Here is a 12,608-nt window from a genome sequence, read left to right on the forward strand (position 1 = left end):
AAAAATTGTCTCCATATATTAATTTTTCAGTAAGCCGTACTCTAGCAGTTAATTTTCATGAATTATTGCAGTGTGAATATTAGGATTTGTTTCTGAATTAACATTGTAACACTGATACTGTAGCATGCTTTAATGAGATGCTTGATATTTACATTTCACATTACATACAATCATCAGTTAATATCATTTCAGAAAGTATGAACAGGACCAAGTCGATTTACTTAAGGTGGCTTGTGAGGTTGCGTCTTAAAAGTTCCCCATTATAGGAATTCAACTTTTCCTCTATTTATACACATATATGATCAAAGATGTTTACTGAAGACAAAATTAAAATGTTAAAATTTGGTTTTGTTTGAGTGGTTAAATTTAAGTTTCAATCTGTGAGGACTGTTAAATTAATTGAATTTAACTAATTCAGTTCTGTTTCAGCTGTTAACTAAACTATATTTACTGGCAAAATCTTATGAAAAACATTATTCTTTATCTAAGCCATAGTAGATTTAAAAACAAAATCATGTATACTGAATAATATGGGGCTTTTAAATCCAGAGCTGTGTCAAATAGTATTTGCAAATACCTTTTATGGTTTGACTTGGCCTCCTTCAGTGGAATATGGCTGGTTTGTCACATAAGTGGCAAAATTATCATCAAATCATCAATCAATCATCAAAGTCATCATGCCCATTAGAATCAGTGTCAGAAAGGAAATCAAGTCAATTTAGTGTAATTTTCTGTGACTTACCTGATCCTATCTGAATTGTAATAATGATTTAAAACTACTAATTTATGAGAATTTTGATGATAATTAAATCAGCCAGGTCTTTCTCCAGAATCCATTAGAGGTGAAACAAAGTAACTAACAAAAACCAGTAAGTCTGAGCTGGAAATTCAGTAAAATAGTAGCACCCAGTACTAACCAGTAATAGTAAGTAAACCAGTAATAGTAAGTGGACCTGTACTCTCACCTTTATGTTTCAAAGGTGAAGCTCAATACTCTTTCCCTGCAGTAATAGCATGTGGTGCCACTAGAGCGCGCTGTTCTCTTATGGCATGCGCTGCAGTTTCCATGGCGCTGCATCCCTCCTGCTCACACATCATCTGGAAGCTTCCCCCATTGGCTGAAGCCCCGGAGCAGCTATTGTTGATCTGATTGGCTGATGATGTGGTCATCATATGTATTGCAATGTATGTGCTTTGGAACGCCCTGCCGTTCAATACACAGAGACTGAGAAAACACACGCACTCACACACACACACACACACTCACACACACACGCACACACACACGCGCTTACACAGACAGAAGAATACAGTTTTAAAGCAAATGGAAGGATAGAAGAAGAGAATATGGGGGAAAGTACATGAGAAATAAAGGAAGTAAAAAATAAAGTAAGAAAGAAAGAATGAAAGTGAGGAAGCACCACACCACTGAGAGAAAAAAGGGAAGAGCGCAGTTTCCATGGTAACAGGGAGGGGAGCAGTTGTGGTGGTTGCATGTGTTACTGGCAGCTACAGTGAAACACACACATGCACATGCGTGCACACACACACACACACATAATATATATAGTTTATGAATGTGCATCCATACATAAATCTTTCTTAGTTATTCCTTCCCTCCTTTCTTCCTTCATTTAGCTGGAATCAACAATCATCATGGACAAACTTTAGACCAATGCACATAGAAGATGATCACATTCCAATGTTGAGAGAGACTGTGTGTGTGTGTGTGTGTGTGAGAGAGAGAGAGAGAGAGAGAGAGAGAGCGAAAGAGAGAGATACAGAGAGAGAATGTGACAAGCAGAGAAGAGGAAAAAGAACCAGTGACATGCAGAAAAAACAGTGTTGAGATAAGACTGATATAATCTCAGAAAGAGCATATAAAAACAATATATCTTTTTGACAGGCAGAGCATTATTTGCAAATAGATGTTTATATAAAATGAATCACATGCATCAGCAGCGTAATCTGCTGTAATTGCCATAAATCTTATACAATCTTAACGTAGTTTAGTGCTGATATTTATTACATTATCTGTATCTACCTAAAGTCAGTCATTCCCAGTTCTCTAATAATGGGGTAACAAATCTGAAGCAGGAGGCCAACAAAAGAACAACTGGTAACATCCCAAGAGAAGAGACACCCACCTAGAGTTAGGGTGCTGGACTTTATGGCTGAGACATCATGCTGTTTTTGACTTTTACACCATTAAACATTATTTTTAACGTCCTCCTGTGGATTTCTGAACATTGTGGCTGCATCTCTGTTCCTGAGCATGAGATTTCTTCCACCAAGAGTTGTGATGCAGTTTGGCTTAAAGGATAATGCTGGTGTTTTTTAATGCATTTCTTACCATCAAAAAATCCTATGAAATAACAAAATCAGCAATGAATTTGTTTCGCTAACAAGTCTCGTCCATGTAGCCGATGCCCAATAAAGCCATGTCCCAGTAGCCATAGAACTCCATTGTATTAAAAAAACTATTAAAAACAAGTCAAAGAGCCATGCTACGGAAGCCCTTAAGGACAACAATAAAAAGAAAAAAGTTTGCGGTGTCAGCCAAAACCTTTCTATTAAGGTAGGCTACAGGAAATGTGAGGTACATACAAGATAAACTTTGACTGCATTTTATATTCTTTTACACCTTGCCCTTCAGGGGTGCCGCATTGTACGACTTACCTCACATTTCCTGTAGCCTACCTTACAGTGTATAGTATAAAATGATATAAAATAAACAGTTTGAATAACGTTTGCTAAATGTTTGCTAAATATTTATACATTTATAATGAGCTCTGTCCTGTTTGGGAACGTGCTCTGGCGCACGCACTTGCCTTTCTTCTGTCCTCCTTCCGATCCACAGTCAACACACTCCCAGTGTTTCTCTGAAGCGGCTACTTGGCATGTTTTGTCTGAAAAAAGTGTTTCTGACGAGTAGCTGTCGATATTAATGTTTTTCTTCATGCTTTGGATTTATCAGAATAAACACCATGTTGAAAACTTATTTTTTTACATTTTACCTTTAAAAATGATGGACTGAATAGAAGAGACAAAACATCATGAAATGAATGCAAATATTTTTTTATGTTAAAAAAAAAGCAATTTCTTAGAGAGACCACTAAATAAAAAAATAAAAAGGCCACTAGATGTTTCATTGTCCAGAGAAGGAAACCTTATTTGAGTTAAACTGGGGTGCATCTTCTCTGATGTGTGGACCGCCTGACGCGGAGGACTGAGATGCTTCTCAGGAGAGGCTTCCCCTCAGGAGTCTGTGTAGTAATGGGTGGAAGTTCAGCAGGTAGTGGTCTTGGAGGCAGCAGAACCTTGTGAGGAAGCAGGCTGAGAGTCTTGGCAAGCACACTGAGAGTTTCAGCACCCAGAGAAGGGAACACAATGTGTGCCAAATTTGGGTGCTTCTTCTCCAGAGTCTGTGCCTTAGGAAGCGTACACTCAGCAGGCGGAGGGCTGAGAGGCAGTGGAACCTCATGAGGCGGAGGACTCACACTAGGAGCTTCATCGTCCAGAGAGGGAAACCCAATATTTGTCAGATTTGGGCACTTCTTTTCTGGCGTCTGTCCCATAGAAGGTGGAACTGCAATAGGCAGCGGGCTTGGAAGTATTGGAACCTCATGAGGTGGAGAGCTGAGAGTCTGTGGAACCACATTAGTAGTGTCATCGTCCAGAGAAGGAAAACGTATATTTGCCAGATTTGCATCCTTCTTCTCCGACGTCTGTCCCATATGAAGTGGAGCCTCAGCAGGTGGAGGGCTTGGAGGCAGTGGAATCTCATGAGGCAACAGGCTGACACAAGAATCGTCATCATCCAGAGAAGGAAACCCTACATTTGGCAAATTCAGGTACTTCTTCTTGGGGGCTTGTCTCATATGAAGTGGAGCCTCAGCAGGTGGAGGGCTTGGAGGCAGTGGAACATCATGAGGCAACAGGCTGACACAAGAATCGTCATCATCCAGAGAGGTAAACCCAATATTTGCCAGATTTGTGTCCTCCTCTGATGTCTGTCCCATATGAAGTGGAGCCTCAGCAGGTGGAGGGCTTGGAGGCAGTGGAATCTCATGAGGGAACAGGCTGACACAAGAGTCGTCATCATCCAGAGAAGGAAACTCTACATTTGCCAATTTCGGGTACTTCTTGGGGGGTTGTCTCATAGCAAGTGGAACCTCAGCAGGTGGAGGGCTTGGAGGCAGTGGAACCTCATGAGGCAGCAGGTTTAGAGTCTGGGAATCCACACCAGGAGTTTCATCGTCCAGAGAAGGAAACCCTGCATTTGATAAATCCGGGTACTTCTTCTCTGATATCTGTTGCTGCAGAGGAGTTCCTGCTTCTGTCCAGTTTGCAGACACATTGAGGTCTGCTGGTCCTGGGCTTTTTGGTAGTGGAACCTCCTCAGGTTGAAAGAACACACAGTGGTGGTATGTTTCCCCTGGTCCAGTTGGTGTAGAGGCTGTACACTTTTTTTGAAAGCTGGACACTCTGCAGAAGATTGTCAGGTTGAAAATATGTTAATGCCATACAATAAAGAGAAATAAGATAGACAAGACCATGCATTTGTTATTATTTCTATCTTTACCACCATTGTTCTAAATGCATTGGGTTCTCAGAGTTTCCCATGTACTGATTATATTTGAATTTTTTTTTGGGTGCTGTTATGCACTAATGCTGCATTCATGTCTTGTGGGAAAGACTGTAGATACGAGCTTACTAGTTGAAAATACTGTTCATGTCAGCTTTCAGGTCGTAAATATTACTTTAGAATTTGAGGATTGGCAATCAAATTGTGACGTTACCGACAAGGAAACACTTGGAGTCAAGCATAGGGAATGATGTATTCAATTCAAATAAAACAGCTAAATGAATGATTTTCATGAGATGATTCATTTTGTGATCAAACCTCTTATAATGTCAAGGCAGGCCGCAACTTGCTGGAATTTTAATGGTTAGTGGTTAACAGTACAATGTTTGGTTTGCTGTAAAACATGAACTCCAATGTATCGCTCTAAGTGCATGCATGTTAAGTGTGAAAAATCTGATCAGGAGCAACCAAAACCTACAGAAAAAATCATTTGTGGTCTTTGATGGTTTCAAACAATCTTGAACGCTGTGAAACCTTCCAAGTCGTTGCTTAGAGTCGTCAAGTCATTCTGATGGTTTTTCCCATACGATATGAATGCAGCATAAGCTGGTGTTCAAACCTTGTGTTTCTTGTCAACGATGTAATACTGTTGAGCACTCAAAATGTGTTGTGAACTACAACTGCCATTCTGGTCAGACATTTGGTGCTCTTTTGAGTACTGCTCTGTTTGTGTTTGTGCTGAAATATAGCCTGCCAAACACTGGTTCAGTATATTTGAGGTTATTTGATTAAGTGTAATGTCTAATATAATTTAGTCTAAGTGTAATGTAACACTTACCTGTCTGTGTTTTCTTGGAGACCTGCACTGTAGCTGATTTTGCTGGCATTTGCACCACAGGCTGTTTGTAGGCATAGGAGATCCTTGCCTTTTACCTGAGGAAACGTGACAATTTTCAATGTTAGTTCACACATTAAAAAAGTAGATATTTTTCATTAAATATTTTTAATTAACTGTTAACTATTTGTTGGCCTCTATAAGTCCATAGCTGTCCAAATAAACAATGTGGAATATTGTTTTGTGCCCCGTTTAAGAATTGCATCTTTCCTTTTGAACTAACTAAACTAACTTACCTTTCGATGACGAACTTTAGTCAAGCAGTGGCCTGACCAAGGCTCCATGATGTATTTAGTGCATCAGTCGGTGTGAAATTGCAGAAAGTATTGTCCAACAGGCAACCCAATTTCAAGTAGTACTTCTTACTATCGCTGTGCATTCAGAAGAAACGTGCACAATGTTTTTGGGACACCTCAGTATTCCAGCACACTGATGCCACAGTAAATGGCAGCAAGCGTCACAATGGAGGCAGAGATCAAATAAACAGCACTGATACTGCATTGATAGATGAATATTGATATATTCATCTATATTGTACCCTAAAACTATTGTAATATATATATAGATATTGATATTGATAATTATTCAAATGTCATGCATTTGAGGTTCTCAGCCCTTAAAAGACACTTTTGTACATCATGTTACACTTTTCACATTAACAATGCCACACAGAATCCACCATTTCTGAAATATCTTCCAAGATGTTAATGCTACAGTACCTGACACTCTGTTGAAGGAATGTGACAACATTCTTTTTGCTGAAATCCCTGTGTAATATGATGCAGGCTTTTATTCAAAGCGCTCTTATGGCAGCGGTTCCCAAACATTTTCATATCAAAGGCCTCTAAATAGATTTGCATTAGATCATGGGTACCTTAGGAACCCCATCTGAGAAGATTTCGCTGTAATATATGATTTAGAACAGAAGTAGTCGCTAAACCATATCAATATACAAAATGAACAACACTTTTGACTTGTAATTCCACTCAACAGTTCAAAATACACCATCAAATTGAAGCATAAAGGACAAATGAGGGAATCTTGCTGTGCTCTCGCAATGTTCTAGGTTTGAATCAGTCATGTCCCTTGTTGCATGTCATCTTCTCCCATCTTTCCTGTATCTCTATGATCTATTGAATAAAGCAGAAAATGACAAAGAATATTCTCACAAAAAGGACAACTCATGCTGCTGGCTCACTGACACCCAACACCCACTCAGCAAAAATCATTTTCAGTGTTAATTTACTGTAATAGTGCTACTCGTGGGGGAAATAAAAGGCAGATGAGAAGTCACAATAATATGACTGCTGTGGTGCTTTCAAAACAGGCTTGTTGGTTGCTGTAGAATTGTGAAAATGACTCACAATCTTTATTCTTTTAATGTTCTATGGTTTCTGAATTTAAAAAAGTGTTGTTGTTCTTAGTTGAGTGACAAGTTTCTTTGACAAGTTGCTTGATGGTTTTCTCAGTGGTTGTAAACCAGCAAACAAAATGACTGAAACTAGAATAATGTGTGTGTGTGTGTGTGTGTGTGTGTGTGTGTGTGTGTTGAATGGCGTTTGTGAAAAGACAAATTTCTCATGTGGACTATATTGTGAAATGCTCAATATCATGATGAACAGCACCTCCTCTGAGATGTTACCTTGGTCCTTGGTACCTTGGTTAACCCTGTCAATACCAGCAGCACTAGATAAGTTTTGGAAGCTCACAGAAGCAGAATGAGGACAGCAGCTGTGTGACTGACAGGGAGATTAGCAGACAAACACACACAGACAGACTCAATTCATGCTGTGGCAGAACAATCCTGTAAGTGGAAACATTTTGAGGAATTTCAGATTGGTGACATTTTTTCTGCCTGGTTTTTATTTGTTTATCATTTATTATGCGGTACACTCTTTCAATATCAAACCCTGCAATACATTTTCCATCTGACAAATGAGACTTTTTAAAATGTATTTTACATGTACTGTGGATGCACCGCTACCACTTTTACATTGCCAATACAAATATTTGAATATCAAACTTGACCACTTTACTGAATGTTATGTGTAAAGACAACTATTTTGAGGTCAAATGACTAGAAACGTTATCAATGCATGTTGTCCCACAGAGACATCTTGACATCATCAAGGCAACAAAAAGTGCACAAAAAATGCGCGGGTGTGACGTCAATGTTGTTCAGTTTCGACCAAAGCAGTCAATCTGCAAAATCGATCTCAACTAATTTAGGGGAAAACGTGATGTAAGGTCAGCTACGCTCGAAATTTAACTGAATACATAACCTCTGATCGATAAAATCGTGTCGATATTTGTATTGTATTGGTTAGTAACCAGAAAAATCAGAATGCCACTTCCTGGTTGAATGATCCGGTGATTGGCTGGTCGGAACCCCGTGGACTCCTGGGAAAGCGCGATGTTCAAAATTTGTTTCCGGGTGCAGTGTGTTTTGTTGTCTCGGACATGGAGCGACATGGCAGGTACATTTCTATAATATTTAATAACCAAACACTTATATTTTCAGCATTTTAGTTTGCTGGAACAACTAGTTCTATTAACTAGCCTAGTTAATGTACCAATGTGTTACGGTTAATCTCGCCCCGATACTTCGTTCTCTCTCGCATGAAGAGACCCACTCTAACTAGCCGTTTAATGCTGGCTTGCTTATCGGGAAACGTACATAAATGGTAGAATATGACACAAGAGCTTTTACGAATCGGTAGGGTTTATTTGTCAATTCGGCATACACCCAATACCCCAAGCAGCACTTTCTTCAACAAAATGTCACCTTTTAGAATTGGTTCGCCTCAATTCCTGCAATCGTCTTCCACCAAAAGTTACACCGTGGAGGGTGGCATGAACAGTGTGAACCCATTTTAAGTTGCAATTTTATTGAAATATAGTGCCGCTTGGTGTTGTATCTACATGCCGAATTTACAAGAAGTCTAATAGTTCTAATAGCATGTTTTACCAGGCATGTGCATTTGCTAATAGACAAGGCCACGCCAAACTACCATATTTTTGAATGAATTTCGGTGCATGTGTCCAAACAAGAAAGAACAGCCTATGGTTCCTCAGGCTATGTAACGTAGACTCACTATTATGAACTAGTGCAGGCTAATTTAAATAAGTGAAATCTTTACAAGATAGAGGCCCTTTTACCACAGTTCCAGTCTGCCTGCTCAATAACTTCCTGAATTTCCCCAAGGGGATTAATAAAGTGCTATCTTATCTTATGTTAGCTTCTTGGTGTGACTGTTTCCCCACCCATCAGGATGCAAAAAAAACACCGTGGAGACCCACTACATTGCTAAATTGTACTGAGGCTGATAGTATGGACATCTGATTGATGATATGCTCTTATGGAAAGAGAGGGAATTTAACTTGACACATATATAAAAACTAGGTTAGATGCATTTTTGCATTTTGTGAAGAATCTGATATGTTTTTATGGAAGGGGGGGGGGGTAAATCATATAAAAATTACAGATTACAGACACTCGCCATGTAAGAATGTGGTTGCAGCATTGCAAGTAGGCAGGGTATTTTCAACACAGTGAGTCTGTTATTCATTCAGAACTGATGTGTCACCACCAGAGAAAGTGAAGTGCCACTCCTGCTAGAAAAGGTGGGCTGTGGAAATGTATATTTCACCACAATTCAGCTGTAAGTACTGACCCAATGTTTAGAATCAGCGCTTTAAAAACAGCAAAGCATCCACTTGAGAGCGGCTCAGTTCTACAGTGAGCACTACAATCACTATCTCTATTGCTACTGCCACAAAAAAAACACAGAGGAAACCGAGAGGTCACAGTGTGTGTGTGTGTGTGTGTGTGTGTGTGTGTGTGTGTGTGTGTGTGTGTGTGTGTGTGTGTGTGTGTGTGTGTGTGTGTGTGTGTGTGTGTGTGTGTGTGTGTGTCTTTTCAGCATGGCGAGGACTCCTCTCAACAGCGTACTCATCCAGAGGAGGAGCAGGAGTAAGAGCTACCGGCAGTCGTACCGCAGCTGTGTGGGGACGGCCTCGCACCTGGGCTTCACCCCGGGGCTCGCCACACGCAGGCTCACCACCAGCAGGAGAGCTCCCAAGTCCCGCAGTATCACCGTGAGTTAGCCCAGGCTGTTATACTCAAGTTTCATCCAGGATTTCAGTTGTGTTGGACATGTAGCTCCCCATTCAGTTCTCCCAAAGATTCCTGTTTTCCTACTTTTTCTCCCACTTTTTTTTGCTTTTTTGTGTTGTTCTGATCACATCCTGCCTGTTTTCTAATTCCCTCCTATGCTCCAATGTATATATTGTCTAGAAATGGCTTGGTGAAAATTTCTCATTCATCCTGCCTAGTGTCTGTTATTATCTGTTGCTACACTCACTGGCAAACTTAGATATAGGTTTAGATGTACAATAGGCTGCATGATGTTTGTCAGTGTCTCTTTTTCTCTTAGTCATTCGTTTGGATCCCAGTTATGATTCTGAACTGGATCCCTGTGTGGCTTAATGGGTAAAAAATTGTACAAAAAAATCTTAAGTCATAATAACACTGCTAGGGTTAGGGGTCCAATTCCCAATTTAAAATGCAGTGGCAGCTAGTCTTATTGACATCACAAATATACCAATGTTATATTAAACATACCATAATCAATGCATGTTATTATTTCTGAAGAGGGACGCACAGCAACATGCAATTCATCATCATGTCTACTTAAACACTTCAAAAGTGACGAGGTGGATCAAAAGAGTAATCAAAATGTAATTTATATAAAAGTTTTTGTATTCAACAAGGTTGACATTCTTCCCTCTCTTTCCTTCTCATCTCCTTTCTCAATCCTCTTTCTTATTTCTACTCTCCACCCTATTCAATAACACTCCTTCCATCTCCTCTCATTCTCTCCTCTCCTCTCCTCTCCTCCACCTTTAAAGGAGAAGGTGAGCCCCGAGCAGCTGGCCCTGCTGGTGAAAAAGGAGTGGCAGCTGTCGTACGTCACGCCGCTCCACCAGTTCCGACACACCCTGCTGAAGAGCTACTCCAGGCAGCTCTCGGCGTTCATCGTGGCGGAGAAGCAGCAGGGCCTGGCGGTGGAGGTGGAGGGGACGGACAGCAGCTTCAGAGTCTCCTTCTCTGTGGTGCAGGGGGTGGCGGAGACCAACGCCGACGCCGAGACCGTCTTCCTACAGGTCAGCGCAGGGTTCACACTGCAGCTCAAAAGTGTCTCAATTCGGATGTTTCTGACACAGATCTGATGTTTCTAATCGGTGTGAACGGCAAAAAAAAAGCTTCAAGCTGCTTGGACTCACATTTTTTCAATTCCAATCGGGACAATTAATATGACAATGAGATATTGACGTTTAAAAATGCTACACATTGCACCTTTAAATGTTCTAACCGTTCCCTCTCTGTCTTCCCACCACAGATCCATTCGAAGTCTTTTTTTGCCGGGCAGGACGAGCCCCAGAAGTTGGTGTGGAGCGGCTGGCTGACCTGCGTCAACGGCAGCCCCGACTACCTGCACTCGCTCCCCAAAGACTTTGTGTGCCTGCCACTCTTCTGCAGCAGCGGGGCCGAGTGGCTCACTTCCCTGGTCAAATCCTGGTTCCAGCGGACCTTCGACTGCTGCTTCGGCCCCCTGGAAATCAACCCTGTGAACCTGCAATGGCTGGCGGCGCTATGGACAAACTGCCACCCCGAGTCCAGCATTCAGCACCTCAAACTGACGTGGACTCTTCCGGTGGCGCCGCCGCTGGAGGTCACCTACACCGTTCACCCCCAAGACGCCTGGGAGCTGTGGAGGAGCGTGAGGCGGCAGCTGCAGGAGGACGAGAGCGAGGGAGGAGGGGGGAGAGCGGAGGAGGAGGAGGAGGGTAGCATTGATGTTGAGGAGGTGACGGGGTTCATGCAGGGGCTGAAGAGCCACTTCTACAGACACTTCAGGGTGGACCTGTCCGCTGGAAGGCTGAACCAGGTCTCCACAGCGCTGGGGTCGGCCAAGCACAACGGCAGGATCAAGGTAACATCGCACACAAACAGCTGCTGGTTAATGAATGTTTTTCAAAGATGTCCACATGAGAAATTTCTCTTTTCAGAAAATGCCCTTCAAAACACACACACACACACACTGGGATTGGATTGGAATATCTAAAACAAATGTTAGCAGTTTATTCTAGTTTCAATCATTTTGTTTGCTGGTTTACAACCACTGAGAAAACCATCAAGCACAAACTTGTCACTGTGGGTGTTGCTCTGATGTTTGTTTCCTTCCTTGTCAGATCTCCAACAGCAGTTACATGATCACCACCCTGATGCTGCTGACAGAGTGCGCCCTCCTCAAAATGCCCATCTGAATAACAATAGAATAAAGACTTTTCTCCAACAGCAAATGCAATATTGCAATTGCAGCATTCATTTGAAAAAAACACTGCCTAGGAAGACCGGACATGCAGTTTTTTGTCCAGATGTATTTTTATTAGAGTAAACCCTTTTTTGTTTTTTAAAACAGTGAAAGACGTTTTTACAAGTCTTTGCAGTTTTAATGAAGGCACGACCAACAGTATCTTTATTTGAGTTTTTTTTATCCCCTATAGTAACACTTTTTTTTTTTTTTTTACAGCAAATAAACAGAAAAACTTGTGGCCACAATTATGACTGACAGTATTAGCGGGGGAAAGCATTTTGCTCCTGGTGGCTCACCATGTTGTCTACCTTGCTTACTTTGCTGCCAAGTTCCATCCCATCTTGTAAATATATAAATATCCATCTGTTCATACATTTTTTTGTCTTTTTTATCATTGTAAATAAAAGCAAAAAACAGATGAGTGTGGTGACTAACAGTTGGACAGGTTCATAATAAAATGCCACTAAAGTATCACTGTTTAACAAGTGTATGAATTGTCTGGGTAAATTGCCTGTCAGCTGGATACACTCTCTTTGGAACAACTGCCTGAGGAAATATGATTTGCAAATTCATCTTCTGTCTCAAAGACTCAAATGAAAACTCATTTTTATAAAATTGCCCTTTTTCTGATAACTTCATTTTGTGGTTAATTTATTAAGTGTCTGATATGGTGTGGGTGTCAATGAGCCAGCAGTATCAGTTGTCATTTTGTTGATGAACTGCTGAGTGGAACTCAATAGTGTTA

At 41.0% G+C, this 12,608-nt stretch overlaps 1 protein-coding gene across 1 annotated transcript; it reads left to right on the plus strand.

Moving 5' to 3' along the window:
• The first annotated feature begins 7,925 nt into the window (after positions 1-7,925).
• Positions 7,926-12,406, plus strand: cenpl (centromere protein L). The gene is made up of 5 exons (XM_071522872.1): positions 7,926-7,960; positions 9,407-9,581; positions 10,395-10,649; positions 10,886-11,479; positions 11,739-12,406. Exons 1-5 carry the CDS (start codon positions 7,944-7,946, stop codon positions 11,811-11,813), a joined length of 1,116 nt encoding a protein of 371 aa, XP_071378973.1. The 5' UTR covers positions 7,926-7,943; the 3' UTR covers positions 11,814-12,406.
• Positions 12,407-12,608: the final 202 nt, after the last annotated feature.

Source organism: Centroberyx affinis, unplaced genomic scaffold (genome assembly GCF_046629955.1).
Source record: "Centroberyx affinis isolate AG114_WGS23_722 - 3 ecotype Tasmania unplaced genomic scaffold, CSIRO-AGI_Caff_v1 ptg001038l_1, whole genome shotgun sequence".
Taxonomy (NCBI): domain Eukaryota; kingdom Metazoa; phylum Chordata; class Actinopteri; order Beryciformes; family Berycidae; genus Centroberyx; species Centroberyx affinis.